We start from the raw sequence: 27872 nt of genomic DNA on the forward strand, positions 1-27872 counted from the left end.
TCCATTATCTGTACCCCTTATCCTTTGAGGCTCATTAAGGAGCTGGAGCAGATCCCAGCTGACATTGGATGAGAGGTGGGGTGTAAACAAAATGACTGCCAACAACCTACGTCTAGACTACAACCATGACTAACGATGAACGGTGGGATATTGCTTCATTTGAAGGGGTCAGAAGCTGAAGAGGACTGGAACACCTTTCGATTTTTACTTCAGTGAGCTAGCGGCTCCATGTGGACACAAGAGAGAAACACATCTTGGGAATATATTGTCATGGAAGATTTTGAAACAGCTACTGATGTGATCAGTTCATCTCACAGATTCACTGAGTTAATAACTTGTATGTCTATGTGCCTATGTTATGTTATGAGTGACAATTTTGGTTTAATACCAACATTTTGTCTGGTCCTCACAAATTGAATTGGCTTTCTAGGGTTAGAATTAGGTTTAGGTTAGGGTTAAGGGAAGAGTTAGGCATTATGTCAATGAATGCCATCTCAACTATAGAGAGACGTGAGTGTGTGTGATGTGTGTGTGTGTGTGTGTGTGTGTGTGTGTGTGTGTGTGTGTGTGTGTGTGTGTGTGTGTGTGTGTGTGTGTGTGTGTCCATCAGTATGTGTTGAGATTTAATGCTCTCGTGTTGACCTCTGCAGAGGAGCTGTGCACACTGGTGATCACTGAGGCATTTCCAGAAGACTCAGGCCTGTTTAAATGTGTGGCCCACAACTCTTTTGGCACCATCTCCTGCTCAGCAATACTGGAAGTTTTTAATGGTGAGATGTGCTCATCCATTTTTATATACAGTAGAAGAAGTTCACCTGTAAGACTTTACCATCATAAAGTAAAATGAAAATGGTCTTGTTTTTAGCGTTCTCTCATCTCCCCCCTTCTCCATGCAGACCTGGAGGAGCAGCTGGAGATCGAGGCCATTCGTCAGCAGGAAGCAGTTCCTCTCCAACAGGAAAACGAGGCCGTGTTCCAACAGGACATGTCCACCAGACTGGGCAGCGACGACTTCCCCCCTCCACTGCCCGACTCTATGAACCTGCCCCCTCCTGAGTGGCCCGACAGCCCTGTAGAAGATTACATGCCTGCTGCGGAGTAAGTATGATGGCTTACACACACACACACACACACACACACACACACACACACACACACACACACACACACACACACACACACACACACACTCATACTCACACACAGACGTCACTCTCAGTATCTTTAAACATGATATAACACTGACCTCAGTGTTACGCACACACCATTATTTTAAACCAGTGATGATAATACTTGTTTTATGGTGCAGTGCAGTGCAGTACATGATGCTGAGAGTAAAGTGAAGTACTCCTACTTGCTATAAAATTATTGGTCGTATTTTGAGTTAATACAAACAAACAATAAGTAAATAAATAAAACAGTCACATTCATTCCTGCATTCATTGCTCACATGCAGGAATGACCCCTGACCCCTGTCATTAGTTTTCTTCAGTTGCAACACAGTTGATCTTGCAGTGTTGTTAATACAAGACAATGTCAATAACTAAAATGTTAAATTACAATAATGATTTAACCGTTATTATTATATTTAAATAAAAGACAGCCTGTTTATGTTTTTAGTTTATGGAAGACTGTATTTATTTATGTATTTATTCATTCATTCATGCACTCATTTAGTCATTATTACAACCTTCTTTTTTTTTTAAATGAACTCTTTACAACCTTGTAGTTCTTCTTTGTATCCAGACGAGGTCGCTGTTGTATAATTCTTATGGTTGTAAAACAAGCTCATTTTCAAGTTCACCTTTCTTTTTGTCTTTCTTTTTTCTTTCTTTCTTGTATTTTATTATTACTTTCTTTTTTCCTTTCTTTCTTTCTTTCTATTTATTCTTTTAATTTTTTAGCGAAACTTACTTCATGAGATCAAATGAGAACCAAATAATAATTAGAATCCAAGGTTAAGTGCAACTATTACTTTAATAAGTAAGTACAGCTTTAGAAAAGAGTTTTGAACATTTATTGTTAATAAAAATTAATTGAATGAATGCAAACAATACGACGGAGGCCCTAAAGTCCAAAAAGGTGATTATTTTTTCATCTTTGTGTGCAAGTTAATATCTGGTGCGCACATGATCATTTAAAAAAAATCCATATGCATCTCTAACGACTTCAGTAGCACACGGCCACACAGCAAGTTTTATTTTTACTTTGAAATATCATACCTACTAATTCCACAAATATCTGTCTTCCTAACAGCAGTGAAGTAAATCATTGCAACTTATATTTAAACCACACATGTGAAAAACTAATAAAGCAAATTCAGTTTCAATCTATGAAAAACATTGACTCTAACCCTAACCCTAACCCTACTGTAGATAAACCAGGAAGGATGAACACAAAGTTTTCACCATACACTGTTTAAAGCTCAGCACACTTCCAGCACGCAAACAAGAAATGAATTACAAGTATATTGTAGAACTGTTTGAGGAGGAATCACTAATGACAAGGAGCAATTCTGAAGTAGCTCCGGAGCATTAACACAGGACAAGAGAACACCATAATAATAATAATAATAATAATAATAATAATAATAAACTGAACGACTGCTCTGACTACGCTAGACCAATCAGCTGGGTCAGCGCGCTCACGTCCCGTGGCGTACTCGTCGTGAGCGCGCGCTGTCACCTGTGGCGCTGCAGGCTCGCGCTCCTCTCGGAGTGCGGGTCGCGCCTCGTGCAGGGAGTCAGTGTGAGGAGGGGGACGCGCCGCTGACACCTCCGACGAGGTAAGAGGAGATTCTGCCGGCGTCTCAACAAGTGACGCGTTTAACCCGCGTGTCTAAACCGTCACTCTCTACCAGGGTTTCACCCAAATACCTTTCAGTTTGTAACGGTTAAACTTCTCCTTCCTAGTTTATGTCATGGAAACTGAACAGGCTCTGTCCTCCTTAGAAGGTCAAACTATGTTTAGAGCACTTGGAAAGTGGACTTTAGTCTATTTTGGGGGTTAGTTTCATCTGCATGGTTGTTGTATTTCAAACATCCTGGCCTGCTCATAGTTCAGATTAAGACTGGTTCAAACTTGACTTTACAAACTGCAGAACTCTGTTGTGTGGGTGTCACCAAATACACGTTTCTCCAATTGTGGCTGTGAATCCCCAAGTTGAGTGTGAGTGGACCCTCACCGGAGCTGCTTCAAGGGTCCACCACCAGAAGTGTGTCTGTGTTGTGCTGCGGCTGCTGTTGCTGCTGCTGCATGATCTGAAGCTGAGTGGTCATGAGCTCATGTGTAGAGTTGTAATAGTTGTGTGTCCTTTACCAACAAAGCCCTTGTTGTAGAAAATAACCATTTAATGGAAGCGTTTAGTATTCCCAGATTTGTGTGCTGCTTCCAAATAGACGTGATGATGATGCATCCACGTGCAGTCATAGAAAATGGAAACTCTCCAATCAGATTCAAGCTTGTGGATACATTATTGTTTTTGCAGTTTTCTGGATATAGCCCCGGCAAAACGATCTCCGTCCGTGGCAAACACCGGATTGGATGTTACAGCAAAACGCCAGCAGATGTTAAATACCACAGGTGTCTGCCACAGGTGCTACTTCAACATCTGATCTCTTCAGCTTTTGTGTCTTTGGCGTTTTACTGTTCGTGTCCTTAAGTTTGTCTCAACGCTTTGGTTCAGATTCAGCTCCAGTGAGGGTTTAATGGTGTGAAATATGTCTGAGTGTAACGTGTCCGCTCTATATCAGAGTGCAGGACCATGATCTCATCTGTAATGTGAACTGCAGACATGGCGTCTGTGTCCTTCAGAACCCCCCATCCTCAGCGCTGCACACAACAGCAGTTGTTGTCAAACTGTTGGCAGCGGTCTGGCTTTTAAGGTCAAGTCGAGGTTCTCTGACCAACTCGAACTTTAACTGATTATTTTGATGGTCTTGATTGTTTGGTGAGAGACATGTGGTGATTGTGCTGCTGCGAGCTTTCTCTTCTCAATAAATATAACAGTCCCTGATAGATGAAGACACAGTGTCCTTATTATGGCTGGGTAAAGATTCAGCTGTCGAAATACTGTGTGTCTTTTTTCATCAATGACTTTTGCCACTTATGACTTTTGGCAGATTTAAGAATTATTTTGTAAAGAAGTGTTTTTTGTTGTTGGTATAAACTCTCAAGCCTTTCCTCTTCATTTAGTAGAATTCATTTTCCCCCAGAGTAAATCTGACGTGCCGTCGCTGTCGCCAAAAACACAAAACTCTGTATGGATGATCTACTGTATCTCACTGTAAGGTTGGAATATTTGAGGATCCATCAGAAACTAGTATTTTCTGCTTCTAGATCCTATGAAGCGTCCATGTTGCTGTCCCTCTGTTGTCATCAGTCAGAGGACTAACAGCTTAATGTGCTGCTACCCACAATACCATGCGTGGGTGCCTGCATGCGCGTGCACGGGCATGTCAAAAGGGTTGGGTCACCAGTACAGTGTCTGCACCTGCCAGCTGATGTCCGAATTCCAAGACTAATATAGCTTTGCCCACTTAATCTCACAAACACAGAGGGACACATGCCATGGCAGTAATTATTCACACAGGTTACTTTCACATAGTTACATCTAAAGCTACTGCAGCACATATGATAGTCATGGATGAGTTTTTGTGGAAGATACCCGTGTTAGCATTTTGCATTAGTATGTTGGCTGTTGACCTTTTAAAGAGGAGAGAAGATGAGGAACGGTTGACTTTTAGTTGGTAACATTAGTCCCTGCAGTGTGCGTAATGTGCATGCTTGTCTCTGTCTGCCATGGCTTACCAGCACAGTTCACTGGAGCCATTGTTAATGTTGTTATCGCCACCTGTGCTGGTCCTGCTCTGTCAAGCCAAAATATCTGTGTTGGAGCTCAGTCGGGATAATACTTCCAGCCAATATTAGCTCACTACAGATATATCAGTATTGGCCTTGGCAGCGTTTATACAAGTTGATTAGTAACGAGAGATGTCAGTAGAGAAACCGCAGAAAGATGTTTGGGGTTATGTAGAACAGTGGTGGGCGATACAACATAATCAACTAGAATGGCACTCAGTAGAGCACATAACTCCGCCAAGGCCCAACAGTCCCATTACATTCAATCAAGCTGCACCAAATTTCACTCACTTAGATATCAGATCAGATTTCAGTCCCCAAGATGTGCCTGAGTTTTTTCATCAAGATTCTGAATTATTCCCTAGAAAATCAGTGAAAATGTTTTTAAAAAACACCCTATCTCGCAATGTGAAAGAAAGTGATAAAATAAATAAATGGATTTGCCCCCTGATCTGGATCCTCACCAAAACTGAATGGGTTTTTCCCTGACTGATTCTGCATCCTTCCAACAAGTATTGTGGTAATCCATCAAGTAGTTTTTGCGTAATCTTGGTAACAAACAAACAAATCAACCAATGAGCAAACGGACAAGGGTGAAAACATAAATCCTTGGTGTAGGTAATAATAATCCGAATATAGTTTTCGTCTATAGCAATATAGCAAAAGTTCAATAAATATGCATATATTACTGGTGCATTGTTTAAGCACAGTGAGGAAGTTTGTCACATAATTGACCTTTCTCAGATTTGTCAAATGTTTTGCTGTAATCGGTCTTTACAACAAGAAGTGACATCTATCGTGATAATTAACTGATGTGAACATAATTTCTCTCCATCAGAGATCACTGACCATTTTAGTTTTCCACTGTAAAATGTAGCCATCAGATATTATCCTGTTCACAGTGTACAACCACTAAATATTAGAAAATATTATATTGTGGCTAGTATATAGTTATTTGATTGTTTCAGCTGTCAATTTATCGTTCAGACTATAGGCTTCATGAAAGTTTTTGATTCAGGTTGGTCTTTGGATATATAACAAAAGTTGTTAATTAACTAGGCCTAGGACCAGGAAAGAACCATAGCACCACCATAAGTCCTCTTATTGACTTTACTCTTCTGACTTTACTCTTGTCAACTGTGAGGTAATGAATCTAAATCTGCACGCCTTGGCCCCCCCCCACCCCCACCTCCCCAAGACTGTATATTTTGAAATTGAACAGGTTATTTCAGGTCTGACTTTCAAATTTAGAATAAGAAGTGACAGCCCTAGCATTAAGACACAATTGTTTTCACCACTTATCCTCCAAAACACACACAATCTTGATTTCACCACATAACATAACTGGATCATCTGGAAAAAGAGTGATCAGTTTGGTTGTTGATATCCTGTAGCCTTGGTGTGGTTCCTTATTTATTTAGACATTCACCCATCAGCTCCAAGGTTAGCCTGTGTTTCCTTGAGGTGGCGTTAGCAGTGTGATCAGTCCAAGTAGTCATACATCAGAGGTGTTTGTATGATTGAAAAAACGATTGGGTTTGTGCCCTCGTGCCCTCACGAGAAATGCAGAAAAACAGTGAGTATGTGTAATTGAGTGTTTGAGAGAGAGAGAGAGAGAGAGAGCGAAGAGACAGACTGCTATTGTCATTACACTCCTGCGTAGCCCCAACGACGTGGTAGTCATGGGAACAAAATTCTTTCCTAGCAGAAAAGAGGAGGACCAGCCAGGCTTGGTATTACAGACACAAAACTACTGAGGAGGCTGAAATGAGATCTGTTACTCTCATTAGACAAGTCTCACTTGTGCCATAGCAGCCACACTGGAATCACTCTGCAGTCGTGTTTTCATCACTGCTTGGTTTTTCATCACTTGGGCCCTGATGGGAAATATCTGAGTCAGTCATGGTACTCAATGAGTCGCCCACTGGAACAACATCATGAGGCTGTAACCAACATTATAAAGCTGGTGCAGAATTGGCTTTGGATGAATGTGGTGGCAACATGGCGACCACTGGTTGTTATGTCAACAGCAACTGTTGGTCAGCTCCACTTTTCCTCCCGTTCTGTTCTTACTTTAATTTTCTCCAACTGGATGTTTACACTCCTCTTCTAAGGAGCAACTGTTTTTACCAATAGTTCATCATTACGTCTAACACGTTTGTTTGTTGGTTGTTTTTTTTAATCAAGATTTCACAAACACTACGGGATGGATTACCATGTATCTTGGTGGAAGGATGTGATACGGGTCAGAGAAGAACCCATTCAATTTTGGTGCTGATCAGGGATTTTTTTAAATCATTTTCTTTAACATTGCAAGTTTTCTTTTTGGACATTTTCACTGATTTCCCAGGGGAAAATTCATGGAACTCGATGAAAGAAATCATGCACTTTTAGAGGACCGATTTCTAGTGTGTGTGCAATTTGGTGCAGCTTGATTGAATTTAAGGGGACTGTTGGGCCTTGGTGAATTTCTACTGACTCCCATCCTAGTCTTCACTTTGAAATTGAGTTTCTTCCCTCTCAGGAGATAGTGTAGTCACAATACCAGAAGTATGAGTTTTACATGATACCTGGCCAGGTATCTCAACACCACGAGCCTGTTCTCATTGTCCATTTCCAATCCAATCTGACTAAATAGAAAAGTAGCAAAGATGTTGACTCGAGTGCAAACATCGAGTCAACATCTTTGCTATTATGATAAATTTCACAATATTATTTATTTGAAGTTTGAAGACAGACTCTTGCTCCTGAGTGAAGATTGTGATTTTTTACTTTTTATGAGCATAGAATGAACACTTATAAACAACAAAACTGTTTATTTAGAACATTTAGAACATAAATAAATGGATTACTATAAATAATTGAATGAAAGTCATCAAGCTTGTACATGGGATGCAGTAATCTGATGTACACTACACTTGACTTTGTAACAGATATCACCTTTTAAACAGCATATAAGATTTACTATAAGATTTCTGATATTAGAAGACTCCTCATTGGTGGAGGTCTGCGCTCTAAAAGATGTACATGACTTAACCATTACCAGTACTGAGTCAATGATCGTTTCAAACAGGTGTTTTTGATCTGCATGTACATTGGATGAATGTTTGAATGAATGTTTGTTATTTAGAAGTTGTTGTGCTAGAGATATTTGCCTCATTTCTGAGTTTGCTAAAGATATAAAGACAAATGAAGCAGTTATCTTTGCCCTTTATGGCAAACTCAGATGGTCAAATACATCAACTTGTCATAATAACTTGCATGTTTGACCTGCATATTACCGGTCGGAGAGATGCTCTGGCTCCCTTGGTCTTTGTAGCTTCTAAACAACTTACAGACAAGCTTTGTGGTGTCCGTGGACTTGGCCTGACTGTCAACTGTTAACCAAAATAAGGCCATATTTTACTTTGTACATCTGCTCTGTCCACACTCTTTGATCAGCAGCCATACCTTTCCTTCATCCCTGGCCCACTCTCAACGCAACTCAGGAAAAACAACTTGAATTAAAACAGTGTCAAACTTCAATTAATTAATTAATTTGTGTCTGAGGCTCTTTGAATACTGGTCTTATTTCCAGGTGGAGCCGACTTTATAGGTTTGTGAACGGCATGGAGATCTGAGGATCTGGAAAGAACCTGTGTGGGGGACTCATGATGGCTATTTCTGTAGCTCACCCATCATGCTCCCTCTTCACTTCCCATCCTGGAACCTGTATCTTATATATCTTTATAAACACATGCAAACCTTTAGTTAATATGTCTGTGCGTTTCTTGTCAGTTTTCCAGCGCCTCAGCCTTCCAACCACTCCTCTGAAAGACCCTTCAGTCAAGGCGAGGAAGAGTTCATTGCCTTGAGTTCAGAAGGCCAAAGGTCACCAGAGGTCGCGATCCAAGCCTGTACACCCAGCCCTCCCCTGCCACCCGCACCACCACCACAAGCTCCAGACGAGGAAAAAGCTCAGACACCCAAGCTGTTCAGCCCAAGCAAGCTCAGTTTCAATGTACGCACATTTCTCACCCTACGTTTTGTCATTTGTTGCTGCCATCATATGTAAATACTGTCTTTGTGTGTCATGTTCAAAAGCTTGAATGGAAATGGCATAAGATTAAACATAGACAGTATAAAAAGATGGATGATGCATCTCTACTTCCTGTTGTAGGTGTCAAGGTCCTGTCTTTGTATGTAGGCTCTCTGCAAATTGCGAGTCAGTCGCAGTCGTAAATTATGACACTGAACTTGAACATACATCAGTTTGATTAGAAATATTTAGGAACTTTTAACTTTTATTCCATGTCCAATCTCATACCATGGAAGAGGCTTGGGTTTTATTAGATTTACACAGGATTTAAAAGGAAACAACATGAGTTGAGTCTCATAGACCTACTTATGTGTCTATTGAAGTTCATTAACATAGAGTTCTTGTTGGTATTAGTAGACAAGAACAAACATCTTCCAACACTGATGCTTTCAACTTCTCCTTGAGTGTTATTTTTGCCATGTTGTGTCTGAGTTTTCGTACCTTCCTCTCTCTCTCCCAGTCCTCCCAGTCAGGAGGCAACAACATGAACCTGTCAGACCTGCCGACCTTCAAGCCGAGCACCTTCCCTCCCAGTGCCTTCAACTATGAGCGACCGAGGCATTTCATTCAGTCGCAGGCGTCCTTCCAGGCACCCAGCTATGAGAGTGTGCAGAGGGAGGCTCAGGAGTACCAGAATAACTCCCAACTGAACCTCAACAGCTCCCAGAATAGTCTCGGTGTCACAGAGACACAGAGTCAAGCAACAACCAAGTCATCGAAAAGTCAGTCATTTGCTCAAACTCAGTCAGTGTCAAAGTCCTTGTCACAGACCCAGTCCCAGTTTCAGTCTCTCAACCTCAGTCAGAACCAGTCCCAGTTTCAGTCTCTCAGCCTCAGTCAGAACCAGTCCCAGTCCGCTGCCCAGAGACAGATTCAAACCCAGGCCAATGGAACGGGCAAGTCCTCTCCCTCCTCCTCCAGCCTCAGCTCTCCCATTTCCACCCCGGCCTCCTCTGCTGTGCCTCCATTTTCCTCCGCCGCCCCTCTGCTCAGCCCCACTGCTACCACCCCCTCATCCTCTGCTGCTTCCTCCCCTTTCCCAGCCTCCCCCTTATCCTCTCTCCCCCGCACGACCATGCGCTCCACCATCACCCTCACCCCCAGTGTCCCTAGTGCCACCGGCCTAGGCAGTGCCACCCTGCCGGCCAACCAGGATATCATGTCAGCACCCGCCGCGTTCCTCTGCTCTGTGCTGCCCTCCCCTTTCTCCTCATCCAAACTGTCTCCCAACTCCAACCTTCCTTTTCCCTCCATCTCCCCTCCCGCTCCCCGCTGTCCCCCTCTAGCCCTCTGCTACCCATAAGGATGTCCCCCTCACCTTCCTCCATCTCTCAGCAGCCTCCCCCATTGTCTCCCTCCCTCCCTCGCTCCCCTCTCTCTCCCTCCTTCTCTCTCCAACAACCCAACACTCCCAACAGTCAGAACAGAGTCCCACCTGCTGTGGTCTCTCTACCTGCCAGCTACAAGGGGATGCCTAACATGTGAGTCACAGTATACATCATTTGATATGCACAGATGCATGAACATGACAAAATGTCCCACTACTTGTTTGTGTAGAAAGATGTAAACAATTATTCAGAAAGAACAGATGATTGCAGGAGGTGTGAAGAGGCTGTAACTGTCATTTATTTCAGCATTACCTTTACACTCAGTCCACCATTTGAGAAGAGGTTAGTTTATGTTAATGGTGAAAATAAAATCATGTTCACTGGTTTAAATCAACTTTCTACAGACTTTAGATCACCTGGATAATGATAGGAACCTTCAAAATATAATCCTTGAGAAAATTGCTGATTTAAGAAAATTGCTGTTTCCAGTTTATAATTAGAAACCAGTGTTCACTCTTTTAAGGTTTCTTCTGAGTTGAACTCATAGGCTGTATCTTAAGATGGACAATATGGCTGCTCCCCAAAAGTGAAGCCAAAGTGTTTGGATCGCTATCCTGCCTCCTCCATGTTAGCTGATGGGACATGGACCAAACTAAAAGGTCAAAGTACACGTCAAAATTACTTATTTGATGACATAAAAATTGAAAGCTGTATCGGCTGGACCATGTTGCCGAACTGTATCATCCCCGATCACTACTTTGCAGATTCTGATTTCCCATGTGTTTAGATGGCAGCATTCAAATCTGGGATACTTTGGCTTCATTTCTTGATATTGGGAGGAAGTGGAGACACATTGTCCATTTTTATATACAATACAATAAAATATAATAAAACCATGAAGCGAGCATATAGGGCACTTTAAAATACTCACTGCTGTCTCCAAAGTCAATGCATTTAATTCTACCGTGCTTCATTTTCCCTTCCTTCTTGTGCTTCTTTCATCTTCTCTTTCTCCCTCTTTTTGTTCTGTGTCACTCTCATCCAGCCCCCCCAAGCCCATTCTGAGGAAGTCTGTACCTCCTCGGCCTTCTTCTTCTCGTTCCACAGATGAAGACATCCAGGGCTCCAAAGACGCTCTCATGCAGGATCTGGAGAAGAAGCTGCGCTCAAAGGAGGCCAGGAGGAGAAATAGCCAGGTGTGTTTCTCCTCTGTGTGTGTGTGTGTGTGTGTGTGTGTGTGTGTGTGTGTGTGTGTGTGTGTGTGTGTGTGTGTGTGTGTGTGTGTGTGTGTGTGTGTGTGTGTGTGTGTGTGTGTGTGTGTGTGTGTGTGTGTGTGTCCTGCAAAGTGTGTTTGCACATATACACTTTTTATACCATTTGCATTTAACGCAGTTTGTGTCTGTTTGAACATAACAATAGTAATAGTAGTTTACCAACACACATCACAGCACACTTTCTATGTGTGTGTGACAAATTCCAATTCAACAGTATAAAGCTTCATTTTTGACAGAAACTGTCCTATGAGGAGCGTATGGCTCGTAGGCTGCTGGGTCCAGACAACGCCAACTACATGTTTGACCAAGACAATCTTTCAGACTCACAACTCGACCAGGTACGACATCGAACTTTCATGTTGTCATTGGACATCGTGATTATCACAACAATCCTTCTGATGGTGTGTTTCAGATTCTCCTGATGTGTGTTGCAGTGCTGGCCGTGCTGCACAGAGATTTATGTTGGCTCTTGTCCAAAAGTCATTAGGTTTAATTTTGCTATTAAGTAAATTTGCCCACACATTATTACAGTCATTTGGGTTTGAATGGCTGCACAGGGAGACTGTTTCCACTCAGGGCCTCCTGAAAGCTGAAAAAGCCCGGCAGTAAATCCAGCAGCCCCAGTGAGCTGTCTCGTGCGTGTGTGCGTGTGTGCGTGTGCGTGTGTGTGTGTGTGTGTGTGTGTGTGTGTGTGTGTGTGTGTGCGCACGTGCGCGCACATGCGCGCAGAATTGTGATGTCCACAAGCACCTCTTGCAGGGCTTTTTGCCATCTATTCTCTTTGTCTTTCACACTCACGCACACACAACACACAACACGTGCATGTACACACTCAGGGACACACACGCATGTCCTCTCAAGCCAACATGGTTTGTCAGCAGCTATTTCTGGCCTGCTTTCTGAGAACGAGCCCCTTTCACTGGTGACAACAGGAGTATTGTGTCAGAACACACACACACACACACACACACACACACACACACACACACACACACCCTCCTTGAACCTGTTTACCAGTGTTGTTAGTTTTCAAAGTTCAAACCTATAATTCCTCTGCCGATCTGTTTTCTGTTACAGCCAGAATCACCAGAAGGAAGACACACAGGTGGACTATGGTAAATACAATTTAAGCATCAATGTTGCTGATATTTATTGACCTATGTTTCCACTCAACATTACAATCTTGGAAATAGAATTTCTTCTCTGAATTCCTGTCCAGCATAGTTGTATTTATTACATCTATGCTGCTGTAAAACTTCATTTAAAAATAGCTCATGAATACCAGCTTGTGATCTTGTGACACTTTTTGTTTTTGTCCATTTGATGCGGCAGCTGAACCTCGAGCTGCTCTGTGCAGTCCCTAACACTAACCCTCATGGGCAGTGATGTGGTAACATATATCCAAGTTGCCCTCTTGAAACACAAATATATGTTTCTGTAAAGTTTTTTTTTACCAATGCCAGTTTGCTGCATCAAGGAGAAACCATATTTAAAGTGAAACTAAATTGTCTGACCAGATTTGTAGACTGAGGTGGGAACCACCAGATGAATTATTTAACGTTTTGCAACACAATAGTATTTTTAAGGTATTCAAAAAGAGGGCCATTGAAAGTATTCTCAAGTATTTATCTATTCAGGAATCCAGAGAAGTATTCATAAAAATCCCAAATCTACAGAGTGTTCTAAAAATGAACCTGTTTGTCAGGAGAGATACAGGATAGTGACTCAAGCTCCTCACACAGCAGCAGATCTGTCTGAGGACAGGAACAGAACCGTGTGTGTGTGTGTGTGTGTGTGTGTGTGTGTGTGTGTGTGTGTGTGTGTGTGTGTGTGTGTGTGTGTGTGTGTGTGTGTGTGTGTGTGTGTGTGTGTGTGTGTGTGTGTGTGTGTGTGTGTGTGTGTGTGCAGAAACTAGTGGACTGTAAAATTCAGTTATTGAAAGTGAGGTGAAGTGCTGTTATGAATAAATAATCTTTCTCTCCCTCTGCAGGGGGAAGCAGCACTCAGGGAGAGATGAGAGGGGAAATGAGGGGTCAGCCATCCAGGAGAAATGTTATGCTCCTCGTTTCCTACTGATTCCCTCAGACCTCACTGTGGAGGAGGGACGCTTCTGTAGGATTGACTTCAAGGTGAATCCTTCACGCAATAACACCAAGATCTTAACTGTTCCAGCTTTATTAATACACTTGTGTCTGTATTGCTACAAGGTCAGGGCCTTAAGTATATATGACATTCAATAAATAGGTGTGATAGTGATGTGATCAAGTAAGGGATAGATAAAGGGGAAATAAAAAACCTTGCTCCTCTCTTCAGGTCGGAGGCCTCCCTACACCAGACGTCTGCTGGTACCTGGACGGCAAAGCCATTCGTCCAGACGACTACCATAAGATGCTGGTGTGTGAGAAGGGGATGCACTCATTCATCATAGAGATTGTCACAGTGCACCATGCTGGTGTGTATGAGTGCGTCGCCAGGAACCGAGCTGGGGAGAGCCGGTTTTCCATGAGGCTCGACGTCCTAGGTAAAGTTAGAAGTGCTAGATTTTAGGTTGAAATGACTTATTATGTAGAATTTCAGCCTGATGCAGCTTAATGGTCTAATTGGTTGAACTGAATCATACCTACAGTACCTTTGGAAGGTTTTTGCTGGAATCATGTTCAATTTTCTGTGGTTGATGAATGTGAGCTGCACTGATAGATTCAGTCAACCTCCTCTGCTCTCTCAGCCCAGGAAGCTCTCCGTCCTCCCACCTTTGTGCAGAAGATGTTGAACTCTCGAGCTCTAGAGGGCGACACTGTTAGGTTAGAGTGTAAAGTGGACGCTTCCCCTCCTCCACAGCTTCACTGGAAGAAAGATAAAGACATGCTGCGCATTGACCCCAGCAGAATGAGGTGGGTGTTTGTAAATGTCCTACTTAAAAAATATAAATTTCATAAATCATCGTATAAGCACGTTTTGTTTAAAGGAATGTTAAGAATCAAGTTTTTCCCGAACTTCACACCACCTTCACAAAAACAACAGAGACTAGCCCTACTCATGATTAAACATATCAAACAATTAGTGGAGTGCCTCATTTAATCAGTGATCACCATTTAATGACTCCCATTTATTGTGTCTGTGTTTTTTGTTGTGTTTCAGCCTGTCCCCTGACACTGGGCGCAGTGTGTGAACCAAGTGATAAAATGTAATATTGTAATTTTTGTCTCAGTTTGTACCAGGACGGTTCAGGACGGCAGTGCTTGTTGATAGAGAGGTTGCTGAAGACTGATGCTGGCTGGTACACGCTCTCCGCCATTAATGAAGCTGGCATGTCCACATGCAACGCCAGGCTGGATGTAGGCAGTAAGTCCACTGTGTGTTTATGCAAATTGGCCGTAAAGGTTCGTCTCAGCTGTCTCTTGTGCGAGATAGCCTGGTAGTTACCATAGCAGCCCCGGCTGTAAGCTCAAACAACAGATGGAGAGTGCTGTACGCTCAATGCTGCACTGGATCCACCTCCACACTCTGGAACACGTTAAACAAATGTGGTTATATGATAAAGCGGAAACTTGATATATATCGATAAGAGGCATCGACCTGTTCAGCTTACCGAAAGTAAACTGCATGATCACCAAGTCAGAGTGATAAGTATGGAGGCCGTCCATACAACACGGCTATTAGGTTTCTGCTTGATCACATATCACAGCTGCTGTGTGGAGATGGAGCTGAGTGAGAGGAGTGACAAAGGCTGCAGAGAAAAGTGCCTGACCCTCTGTTACACATGAGCTGCACTGCTCAGCTGAGCAGCAAAGCTGAAAGTGAGTCTAGAGTTTAGATTACAAACCTATAGCTGAACAGGACCTCACAAGAGCGAGGTTCCTCAGCTGCAGGTGGTTCAGAGTGTACAGTACATACCAACTTGTGGTTTATATATGTTGTATAGCCGTTTTTACTGGCAGAGGATGTCCATACAAGTGGGTCTGAACTTTCTCCGTATGTTACTTTTCACACATGAACAACGCAGCAGGAAAGTCTCAGACAACAACAACATAGAAATTTCCAGTGTGTTCAGATGAAGTGTGGTGCAGGTAGGTGAGGTGACATATAAGTGCCGCTCTGGGGATCAAAACTTTTTGTTCATAGCGCATCGTCAAACCTCAATTCTTAAAATCTTTGTTGGTGTCTTCTTTATGTGTGGCAACACTCACTCTATCATTTGCGTTCTCTATGTCAGGAGATAATTCGGAGTTCAGTGCATGTCTGAAAGCAGCTAGTGTGAGAGTCACAGTTAGTGAACGTTCTTCAGTCATGAGTGGAATTTGCAGTGAGTTCATTTCCACATCATTGTGGGTGTGTGTGAATTACAGCGTAATGTTAAAGCAAACAAAAGGTAAATGAAGGTATTACACATTTACTAATCATTTGACTAATACAAGTTTGAAGGTTTGTGTTTTTGCTCACTGTTAAACTCATTGCCTGAAATTCTTACAAATCTGCTTTTCTGTATAGCTGCTTTCAGACATGCCCTGATCTCCGGATAATCTCCTGACATTCTGCCGAGGGGCTGTCTGTGAAAACGCACAGTTTCTCCTGCCAGCCCACTCGTACAAACTCTGAATGAGCCGATGTGAAAAGCAGGATTCATCACAAGCGAATGGATGTGTTGTTGCTTCTAAGAGCAGATGCCAGTGTGTATGTGCTGTGGAGAAAAAAATATATTCTCCACAGTGGAATTAATACGTTTCATCCTGCCTCTGTCTGCTGCGTCACCCCTCACCTGAACACTCCAGAGATTTCTGTTTTGTTCTGAACGTGTCTGAGCGGAGAATCTCCTGCTGCGTTCTTCATATGTGAATGGCAAAGAAAGTCCAGACCCAATTAGGTGGACATCAAGTCCGAAAACCGCTCAATAATTTCCCAGATTTAGCAGAAATCTACTCACTACCAGGTTTATTTGTGCAGCTCAAAGGATGCTGTCTGTTACATATACAGGGACTTGGATCCTTTTGATTTGCTACAGTGGACCTCTTTGGCCCCTTTGGTCTGTTCTGGGTATGATTTGAAAGATGTTTGTCATACAACATGCTCTACATTTTGAGTCTTCATGACAAAAGTAGTTATATTTGATTATAATCTGTACATGTGCAAGAATCAGTGGGGTTTAATGGCACACAGACAGGACTGATCTGTAGAGAAAACAGTGACAATCATTCACATACATGTTTGTATAAACAAACACTGACACACCTTAAAGTTCAGATACACACATTCATCCTGTTAAACACTCAGTCCCACTGTACCCTCTGCTACGCTTAGTCCATCAGTGAATGAAACAAATTAGTAGTTGTGTTTGTTTAGAGTGGGAAGGTGAAACATGGAGAACTGTGCAGCCATTGTTCAACACAACTGTGTGTTGGTTACTTATCTGACTGGGCCGTCCTGTGCTGTGGCGTGCAGTCCAGACAAGTTATTTTCAGACACCTGGCATGAAAAGAATGTTCAGCATGAGTCCAACCACCAGTCAAATCTGCTGCTGCTGTTGGTGGTGACACCAGTAGTGTCATACAGTGCATATACATATATATAGTATATACACTGTATATGATTTATATGAATAATCATGAAACGTGCAGATCTGTAAAAACAGTTTCTCTCTCCTGCTGCTGGATATTACTCAGTACTGTTGCTTCAGTATAGACACAATTTCATGTGCTTGTAATGGGAGAAAATCAATAATAAATGATTCCGATTTTTTGCATTCACTATTCAAAACATCTGTAGGTATAACTAAAATTTCTAAAATATGTTTTAAATCCAATAATCTTTGAGGCAAAAAATCACATGAGTTAGCTGATACGGTCGTAAAATTACGAAATATGTGTTGGTGATCATAATGATCACTTCCAAATCACTGTTATCCCAACTAAAAAAAAAATCCTGTTGTCGAATGTAAATCATTCACCGCTCCTTGTCCTGTTCCCCTCCCAGCTCGCAAAACCCAAGCCATGAAAACAGCGCCCCCTGGCTCAAAGACCCTGAAGCTGCTGTCGTCTCTGAGCCACGTGCCTACGCTGACTGTGGAGAGCCCCGCCCAGCACACCGCCCCGCTGTACGAGAGTGAAGAGCTGTAGGCCACACCTTCGCATCCTCCTTTAGCCCTCATCTCTGAACTGTAACACTGGGCCAGAGTCTGTGATAACTGTAATGTCCACGCAGAGACAGTTCTGAGTTTGAGGCTGGTAGCACCGCAGCAGATGAGCACATGTCTCTGAGTACTCTGGAAGCCAATCCAGATCAGGTTGAATAAATGCACCTAAACAAGCAACACTGTGGTTGATGTACAAGGCAGATAAGCTTCGTCAAATATTCAAGACTAAGCCGCATCTGTGAACATCTGTAAAAGGCAATAGCTGTGATGCAGTATTAGAGGATTCTTCACTGTTATTAGAAAATGTATATCTTAGTGTTGCTTACAAGCTCGCAAAACAAATCGTCCTTGAACTGTCACAGGTTTAGTTAAAGTTCCGAAATGGCCTTGTAGAGATTGTTTCAAATACCTCAAGGAAACCACCCTAACCTTCACGAACACTGGTATCTACTATGAGGCAAAATGGTGGTCAAATGCCCTGTTAGTCCAAGTAATCACTCCTCATATTGTCCATCTGGTGCTGTCTGTCACTGCTGTGCCCACTCCGGCTGTTTCACCATCTTTCTAGTTCAGGCTCATGTTTGATACATGCCCGTAAGCCTCTCTACTCTGCACACCTGTCCCTTTCTCCTCATGTGCCTGTCCTGTCTGCTCTCAGTAGAACAGTCCAGCTCCTGGATGGATCAGTAGACGTAGGTGAGATGAGGCAGACTCAACCCTGCTGCTAGATTTATCCCAGCAGCCAACCACAATACAGCAACATAAAATCCCATGTGGTCTGGAGAACATTTTGCCAATAGAAAACCGGTGACAGGGAATCTCCAGCAGCACACGTTACATTACGACTTGTATTGGAGTCTCCTGTATGATGAGTAAGCACCTTTCATTTTTAATAATTGTGCATTATCTTGAAATACAGTGTCTAGCTTTGTTCTTTGGTCTGTACAATACCCACAATCCAACACTGCCAACATCTGTCACTGCACTTTAATCATGACAACTGTGAGTGTCTCATCCAGCATTTGCCCTCATTTTCTTTAGCTTGGAGTTGTAAAGGGATATTTTCATGTTTGAGCTTCGGAGTTTAAATGTGTCTGAATTACAGCTGCTGTTGCCTTTCATCTTATGTTGTGTTTCCCTGTGGTTTTAAGAGAGATTAGATGGTGGTCACTGCTCAGATTCTCCGCTGTGATATAAATTCAGCCTAATATGTGTTTTTAACGTTGGTCTCTAATATACAGTGTATGTGAATGAAACTATTTATTTGAGCTGAAGTAATTATGTTATCGTTATTTGTACTTTAAGTTGTCCCTCTCTTGCAAAGGGCTGCAGCCAGAGATGTACAATATCAACGAGTTGGACAAAGAGTGACAGGCTGTCATTACTGAACGCTAAACCAGATCTGCACTCTCAAATCTGAATTATTGACTGAAGTTTACATTTTATCACATCTGCAGTGCAGATAAAACATGTTTTACACTTAACCCAGGAGGAGAGACGTTTTTCTCTTTTGATGCATGTTTGCATCATAATGTTCAGTTGAAAAATGGGTTTTCAATCAGAATCAGTTTGTCAGCCTGTGTCCAGTTATGCCGTACTCAACTTCTGACCAGAGGCTCATTCAAAATGACATTTCAGTAAAAGGCTTGTTTTGCCTGCTTACCTTGGAACTGCTTGTTGTTATTATTGCTAGCCAGGAGGTCATTTCACCAAGACCACATATTTCTGTCTGCTTCTGCATGTAAACCAAAAATCTGGCTTTTAACCCTGTGTGGTCACAACTCAGCGCAGGAATTTCTTTTTAGAGCAAGACATAAAATCTTCCTGTGTGGGTCACAAGAGTTTCAATGTACCTGCTGCCCTTTTTACAATCCAAACTCATGTATTTGGACTGGATTCATACAGTAAAATTGAAAGTGTCATTTTGTGAGATGAAAAGCATTATTTCTACAGTTTTTTGTGATGTTTAGATCAAACAGGGTTAAACGTTGAATTTATTTAAAGCACCAGCATAGTTTGGTAAGTTAGGCCCTTTCTGTTGACAGTTTGAACGCAGGTAGACGTGTGTAACTCTCCTCAAGTATATGTTTGTTGTGTGAGAACCTCTGCATATCACCGGATGAATGAGGAATAAAGTCTTTGTGACCTTGGCTTTGTCTCCAGCTAAATATGTTTTTCTTTTTTAATGGATGGCAAAGACTAATGATGCTCTGAGAGATAAGGGCTCATGATTCCATCTGCTAAAGGCATGAAAACAAAAACAAGCAAAACATTTTATACTATGGCAGGTCATAAAAATTTTACAAAGTAAGACACTAGAATGTCATAGTATAGTAAGAAGCTAAAATAATTCATTAAAGTAAGTCATAAAAAGCATCATGGTATACAAAGTCTTACAATTGCTGTATAGTGAGGCATAAAATGTCTTCGTAAAGTTAGTGATAAAAATATTTTGTATAAGTAAAAAAGTAAATGGTATATAAGTCATGACAATGTCACTGTAGAGTAAGACATACAAATGTCATTGGTATAGTAAGTGATAATAGGAATTTCATCGTACAGTAAGTCATACATTTTTATAGTATAGAAAGTCATTATAAAAATGTTATAGTATATTAAGTGATAATAAAAATGTCATAGTATAGTAAGTCATCATAAAGATGTAAAAGTCTAGGAAGGCATTGTAAAAATGTCATTGTATAGTCAAGCATTAAAAAGTCAAAATATAATTTTAGTATAGATAAAAATGTCTTAGTAAAAGTATACTAAGGCCTAAAATATGTCCCTCCTTTTCGAATGGGGGAAGATCTTATGTTTGAGCTTCAGAATTTAAATGTGTCTGAATTTAAGCTGGTGCTACTTCTCTATGTGTTTCTAAAGTTGCTCTAATATACAGTGTATGTGAATGAAGCTATGAATTTGAACTTAAGTCCTGTAATGTGTTTTTTTTTTTTTTAGATGACATAGTGGTGTGATGGTGCTCATTAAAGGGCCCATATTTTACACCTTTATGGGATTTAATTTGAGGTATTGGTACCCCTAAGATGATATATCAGTGGTTTAAAGTGGTTTCGGAGGCTGGACTGGTAGTGGCTGGGTGGGGCTGAGAGACGAGTGCGAACCCATGACTCATACAGGGTCCCTCTGACCCCCTCCAAGTCATTACGGATAGTAAAAGCCCAGAAAATGTGTTTTACACAATATGGGCCCTTTAAGACATGTCGCTCCCTGGTGGCTGGGTTCAAAACCCAAAATATCAACTACACATCAACAGTTCAAATTGTTCTTTTTATTAAAAACTAAGGTTGTTGACAATATCAAAAATCACATTAAACCTGTTTTTGGCTAAAAGAGGAGACGGTGGACGGTAGAAATCATTTCCACTGTGGCTTCATACAGCGTTCAATTGACACTAATATACGTCTGATGAAGCTGCACAGTGAAGGACATCTGAAAACACCTACTTCTGTACAGATTCACCACCAAACTACCTGCCTTGTCACCAGTTGTCCTCTAATACATTACACTTACAGCTCACATGTAAAACTCCAAAATGGTGAAAATGCCCTGCTCTGGATCATTTGAGGTGTAAGGCACATGAGTCATATTAGGATTTCAAAGAAAACTGTAAAACAGATAAGAGTTGAAGTCAAGTGACACTTGGTTTTAAACATCTGTGCTGGCTAGTGACTCATCGCATACACTTCACACATGATTGTGTGTCTTGACACCCGGTGTGGCTTCTTTCTTGTGTCTTCTCACTGAGCATCATCATGTGGACATCCCATTGTGTTACTGTACACTTTTTTCAGATGCTCTTGATCTGATGACAAATCCTTGTGTGAAATTCATAAAAATGTATTTCCGTTGACAACTTGTTAGTATGAAGAAGCATCGTATCCTTCATACTAATCTTTTTTTTACAGGAATAGACATAACACAGCTGATAAACTTTATGTACATGTTTCAACATCCATCGTTCTAAAAACTTAGACAGTTCCTGTTACATGATTTGACGTGTTGACTCAAAACCCAAAGAGAAGTGCGAAAACTACTGTATGAAAACAGAGTCAAGATGATTTTTGTTCTGTTGGGTTATAATAGAACAGTCATGTCAGTGAGGAAAGATGGATTAAAGAAACTAGCGACAGCAAACAGAGAACTTGAGGGTGCCGTCCTTCCTGAAAGTTCTCTTAGGATGTAATGTTTGCAGTCTGCAGAGGACGCAAACTCGAGGCTGCAAGGAAAAGCTCCACCCCTCTTTATCCTCAGATCAAATTTCTACGTCACTCTCTTTGTCGTTGTCGTGGTCGCCATCATAGAACTCATTGGGTGCCTCTGGCCTGAGGAAGTGACATTATTGAAAGACAGTTAGATACAGGACAACGGCATAACACTTCAATAAACATGCTGCACTTATTTGAAGCCCCGTGCAGGCACACTGACCTGGTGTAGTTATCCTCAGCCCCCCTCTCGTCAGGGTCGGGCTCATCATTGCGTTCGTAGCTCAGCATGTCAGAGGGAACGTCGTGAATCTGGACACTCGGTGCGTGGTTCAACATCTTCAAGTTCTCAAACACTGTCTGACGGATCTGCTCCAAGTACTGCAACAACATACACACACTTAACATGACTGGGAAGCAGATGAGCTGAAGTATCATTGTCATATCCTCAGACACAACAAACGACCTTGACCATGAAACACCTGGATAAAGACTTACGAGCATTTTCAGTGTTTTCAGCCTCTGAGTGTGTGTTGATGTTTTACCTGTCTGGAGTTCTGGTTTTCTATCCTGGTGCTAACATCAGGATGCAGCGTGAAGTCTGGAGCAAAGTATTCAAAATACTCTAGAGGAAGCAGAAACAGGAGAAAGATGGAAAAGATTCACTAAAGAGAAAAGATTAGCAGATCAAATCACTGCTAACCTTCAACTATATTTAAAACCAGTAGCTTCACTGAACTTCCTACAGATGGCGCTAAAGTTAAATAATGCTCAATATGAATCTACTCTATGGGTGCATTAAAACAACAGTATTCTAATAGTGGAACAAACATCACAAAAACCCATTGATGTGCAGCATATGTAATAACAGCAGAGAGCTTGATATTGAGTTTACATCAAGTAAAGTACAACTCACCGCTATAAGGCAGCTCATCACTGATGGATTCATCCACCAACAGAGATGTCTCAAAGGTCCTACGACACAACAGCACAGAAATTATTTTCAGTAACAAAGCAATGACCAACGAACTAAAATGAAATTATGGCCTGTTAAAATCCCCATCAAAATTTTAAATAAATGTTCCAAGTTTCTTTGTTATGAACCAGTGTTAATTGCTAATTTCTCTCTTGTCGTTTGCTAAATATGTCAAAAACAATTCATAGTATTTTAACATTTAAATCTCTTGTTAATGTCTTTTGTCTTCTTGTATAACTCAGATGGCTCATCTTACTATCAGGATTAGGGCTGGGTACTGAAATATGATGGCGATCAGGTACCAGCTTCTACACGGCTGATACCTAATGTACAGAATCACAACGCAGATTATCAATGCCTCATTTTTTAGGTGCCTAAACTCTGTATTGAAATGGTTGCTCTGCTTACAGGGAACATAAACATCCCAGACGATACCCAACCCTAATGAGGAGCGTTAACTAATTTTGTTTGTTTGTCAGTTAAATCCACAGGAATTGTCTTTCCCTTTTGAACTGCTTGTTAATGTCAGCTAATATCCACAACGGCCTCCATAGCTTTATGTTTTTATGGGACACATAGATATGTGGAATCAAACAGCGCTCTGACACCAATTTCATAGGATCTTAGTAGTCACAGGGTTGTATTGGTTCTGTGCATCAGACTCACCAGCAGCGAGCCACGTTCCTCACTGTGTATCCTCCTCCTCCCAGGACCAACAGTGGAATCTTAAAGCTCTTTACAAACTCCACACACTCACTGCACAACACAAAGCAGAGCATACAGGTTAAAAATAATTCCCTCTGTCTTTGAAAAACAAATCTTCTAAGAACAATGTTAACACGACAGTTATTTACACTGTAAACAATTAGTCAGATGTTACAATGTTTACAAGGACAACACATACATCAAAACACTAGCTGTAGAATAAAGCCGTTTCTATCACATGCTGTTCGTGTGATAAAGAAAAGAGAAATAATTTGACCAAGTTTAGCACTGATGAAAACCAAACTGTGGTTGATAATGACTCTTAAATGAAATAAGCCTGTCTCACCCATGTCCTCGTATACTGAGGTTGAAGCAGCCCAGCCTGTCACAGCCCAGAGAATCTGCTCCACACTGCAACCAGACACAATATGTATTAACAATCCTTCAGTGGGTACAACCTCACAAAAGTTTCACTCAAATTCTCAAAGAGCTGCATCAGGTCCTAAACCTGAAGTTTATGTTATTTCCTCTCACACTGAGTAAATGACCCATGACCTGGTAATTCAACAGATGAAGACTGACCTGTAAAACGATACAGGTGGGTTGGTAGAAATCCACCACCTGTTTAATAACCGGCTGGAACAAGTGTCTGTAGCCTGAAAACACAAAGACAAACACACTCTGGCTCTAGTTCTTCCTATGAACAACTGACAGCGGTACTGATAATGCAGGTTTTTGTATATCAAACAGTAAGTTTTAGGTCTCAATAATCAGATTTTCACATGAAGTGAACTCACTCTGGTCATCGATGCCGTCTCTAAGAGGAACATTGAGGCAGTAGTATCGTCCGCTCTCTGCCCCAACCTCATACATGTCACCTACAGGAAACACACACACACACACACAATCTGTGTTAACGCACACTTGTCTTTATAAGTTTGTTTAGTTACAAAAGATAATTTGCACATTACTTATGGTTTACTCTAAATTAAGCAAACACTAAATATTTGTACGCTAAAACATTTGCTAGATTTGTCAAAACAGCTCACACCTGTTCCAGGAAAAAAGTAGTTCCCATATTTGTGGAAGGACACAGTCATGACACGGTCAGTCAGGTAAAAGGCTTCCTGGACGCCGTCCCCATGGTGAATGTCTATGTCGATGTACAGAACCCTAGGGTGGTATCTGCATTCAACACACACACACACAAAACGTGGGTCAGTTATAAAAAGGGACTGAGGAACTATATAATGACGTCTATCCAGAGGAGTGTGTTCTTACTTGAGTAGCTCCAGGATACTAATGACGATGTCGTTGACGTAGCAAAATCCAGACGCCTGCAAACACAGGAAACTCATTTAAATAACTAAAGAAACTCACAGCAACATATACAGAGACAGCAACCAATTAACTAAATTCTGTTCTGACCTCAAACTTCTTAGCATGATGCAAACCTCCAGCCCAGTTTATGGCAATGTCACAGATCTGAAAAAGACAGAGCAGAAATGATCAACAGTCACAAAAGTCCTGAAAAGTCCATCGGTCATGCTGCTGCCATGTTGCTGCCGTTTCAGGCAAGGACCTCCGGATTACGTATCACGCTACTATATGTTTTTACTGAAGATAGAGTCGCCCAGCCATCTCTTCCGGCTCTCCATACACCATCCATACAAGTTTACAGATTCTGTTTTCAGATTTAGAAGTTTCTACAGTAGAAGTAAGTCGGGAGGAGGTTCTCTAGCTTCAGTAAAGCAAAGAAGAAGCATTATCATCTGACATACACATCAGCAATCAGCAGCTGTTAAGCATCAGACCAATGATTTTCACTGCAGCAGAACTGACAACAGCTGTGAGTTACCTTGTGGTTGAGCTGTGTCGCTCCCTGTAAAGAGGCTCCAGTGTATCTTGAGCAGAACTCAAAAAGACCTGGAAACACAGGACTAAAAATGGACACAGAGTACGTTTAGTATGGTTTAGTCAGCTGTCTAATAACAGCAATAATACACTTGTTTATTAAGTGAAGAATTCTGACATTCACACTGCTGAATGACACAAAAGCCCCTTTAGGAAAGCCGCGCCACCCGGCAGCCATCTTTGCAACGCCAAAGGGGCAGTTACAATGTTTTTGGTACAAGTCAAGGCTCCTCTCTTAATGAGTGAGGTGGGAATGGAGTACCTGCAATGGTCTCCAGGAAATAAAATCTGAAGTAAAATACACTGGTTGTACTTCCTCTACACAGGACCAAGACTGTGGAACAATATAACTGGCTTAGAATGTTTCTTGTTCTGCTTTTATGAAGCAGACAATTGGCTATTATTGGGTGGAGTGGCGGGGCCTGTGTCAGCAGTTTAAGTGGTTCTTCTCTCGCTCTTGTATTGTCTCTGCTGATGCTAATTATGAGACATTCAAGTATCAGAGGAAATGAGACATCATGAAACTGGTAACAAATATGAAACCATGGGATGTGTGTGCTATGTTAACTTTGCAATGAATGTCACAGTGTTTCAGAATTTTAGGTATTACTATTTCTGGAAGAAGCTTTTAAATGCTAAAATACTCACCAGTCATCTCCCACATTAAATGTGTTGAGGCTCTTTGTGAAGCCCTGCATGTTGTTGGGGCTGACCTTCTGCAGAAAGTCTATGTAGTCTTCAGAGTGGAAACGACACATGTCATGCTGAGATGCTTTGTATGGCTTGAACACCTAATAAACACAAACAAGAACAGCAGGACACTGTAAAGTCCTTCATTTGATAATAGTAGGCAACTATTACTTCAGTATGAGAAGCATCGCCAGGGTCTGAATATGTAGGTCCACCTCTCTGTGCTGCTCACCATCATTTTCTTGTAAAGTCCATAGTGCAGCACCAGGCTGTGAGTCAGAGACAAGCGGTGAGGCTTCATGGGGTGGCCAGCACCTGGCAGAGACAGTTTCCACATTTCAGTACAAGTTACTTCACCAGTGCATTTGTTGTGTATAAGAGTGACTCCAAGGCATGCAGCAAGTCACCCGAGTTTCAGAACCACACTGATGGAACATGTGCATTAGCATGGCTCAGTCAACACTGACAAAATGACACAAGACTCCCGACACCAAAGCATCTATAACAGATTCAATGTTAAGTTGGACCTGCAGTTGCACAAGTTAAACATAATCATTACTACAAAGTAAGCTGTAGAGAGAGCACAGAGTTTGTGTACATGTTCGAGTGGAGCAGGGAACTGTATGTCTGCCATGCACCGGAAGCACTTTATACACATGGACAAACAACAAAACAAGGGTTTACATATAAGAAAGTTCATGCAGACACTATGTAATGTAACGTAAGCTAACCGTTACTTTATTTTTTACAATCACATAGCTGTGGATGCGCTTCAGTCAAAACCTGCACGACGAACCCCACAAAGCATCAGCGAGAGCGTGAGATGCGAAAAATGTAATGGAAAAATAAAAACACCAGCCTGAGGATATTAGCATGTAGCCGGCTAACATTAGCACCGTTCCCTTTGTGGGCCTGCTCACTGAGACATCACAAACCCACCGTAATGAAAGTTGCCCACGTCGGGGTCGTAAAAGTAAGAAGTCCGGTTCGTCATCCTGAAAGAAATATGGTCTGGCTGTTTGCCCCCGTAACACGGTGCTGTTGCAGCTAAAAACCCCGCATTTCTCCTCAATTAGCAGAGAGCCGCCATGGTGAAAACCAAGCTTCTGCGTCATCAGACCGCGACAGCACTGACGGGGAGGGGGAGCAGCCGAATGGCGTGGGAAGAGAAAATATAATTCGAGATCTAAATTACATCCGAACAGAAATGAACTGAGAATAACAAAATCAAACTCTCCTTCATACAATTCGAACTTGCCAGTATTTATCAAAGAAAAGCTCGAGGAACATATATCAGGTCGAGATCTGAGTGGATTGAAGAAGATGAGAGAATGCGCGTATTTCTGCAGACTAGAAAAAAGGAGACAAGAGAATTCTGTACAAACTCTCATGATAAATGCTGACTGCTCAGACTCAACGTTCATTTCAAAAGAAATAAGTAATTTCTATCAAAACCTTTACAACGCATCACTTTCTGCAGGGTATTCAGACAATGTCTTAAATCAAATTAAAGAATGTATCCCTCAAATTGACAGTGACTTCAGGAAAGAATGTGATGAGGACTTTACAATGGATGAATTAAACAGAGCAGTCATAAGCTTACAATAAGATAAATGTCCTGGGCCTGATGGATTAACAGCCACCTTTGGGGGAAATAACTTACAGCTATGATTTTATAATTTAATTTGTATTCTATT

The 27872-nt window shown here is 41.7% G+C and overlaps 2 protein-coding genes across 2 annotated transcripts in view; one reads left to right on the plus strand and one right to left on the minus strand.

The window, feature by feature from the left end:
* Positions 1-19817, plus strand: part of myot (myotilin) — a 28564-nt gene extending 8747 nt beyond the window's left edge. Inside the window, 13 exon segments of the mRNA XM_035161939.2 lie at positions 651-770; positions 897-1098; positions 8638-8860; positions 9399-10191; positions 10194-10419; positions 11312-11462; positions 11777-11878; positions 12618-12655; positions 13531-13669; positions 13854-14061; positions 14266-14431; positions 14749-14882; positions 17508-19817. Coding sequence (XP_035017830.2) covers positions 651-770; positions 897-1098; positions 8638-8860; positions 9399-10191; positions 10194-10419; positions 11312-11462; positions 11777-11878; positions 12618-12655; positions 13531-13669; positions 13854-14061; positions 14266-14431; positions 14749-14882; positions 17508-17650 — 2645 coding nt within the window. The 3' untranslated portion in view covers positions 17651-19817.
* A 1119-nt stretch (positions 19818-20936) lies between these two features.
* hdac3 (histone deacetylase 3) lies at positions 20937-27326 on the minus strand. Its single transcript, XM_047340644.1, has 15 exons — positions 27115-27326; positions 26408-26490; positions 26134-26276; positions 25430-25511; positions 25000-25056; positions 24853-24908; positions 24623-24756; positions 24369-24449; positions 24154-24227; positions 23918-23982; positions 23533-23622; positions 22807-22865; positions 22436-22515; positions 22114-22271; positions 20937-22010 (listed from the first exon to the last, which is right to left on the minus strand). The coding sequence occupies exons 1-15, from the start codon at positions 27167-27169 to the stop codon at positions 21941-21943; spliced, it is 1287 nt and encodes a 428-aa protein (XP_047196600.1). The 5' UTR covers positions 27170-27326; the 3' UTR covers positions 20937-21940.
* Between the last annotated feature and the right edge of the window lie 546 nt (positions 27327-27872).

This window comes from Hippoglossus stenolepis, chromosome 7 (assembly GCF_022539355.2).
Source record: "Hippoglossus stenolepis isolate QCI-W04-F060 chromosome 7, HSTE1.2, whole genome shotgun sequence".
In the NCBI taxonomy this organism is placed as follows: Eukaryota; Metazoa; Chordata; class Actinopteri; order Pleuronectiformes; family Pleuronectidae; genus Hippoglossus; species Hippoglossus stenolepis.

Excerpts from the sequence above, each read along its gene's own strand:
- hdac3 (XM_047340644.1), bottom strand. The coding sequence starts at position 27,169 with ATGACGAACCGGACTTCTTACTTTTACGACCCCGACGTGGGCAACTTT. Across the intron at positions 26,491-27,114 it reads CGTGGGCAACTTTCATTACG|GTGCTGGCCACCCCATGAAG; the intron begins GTGGGTTTGTGA and ends TGTCTCTGCCAG. Across the intron at positions 26,277-26,407 it reads GACTTTACAAGAAAATGATG|GTGTTCAAGCCATACAAAGC; the intron begins GTGAGCAGCACA and ends TGTGTTTATTAG.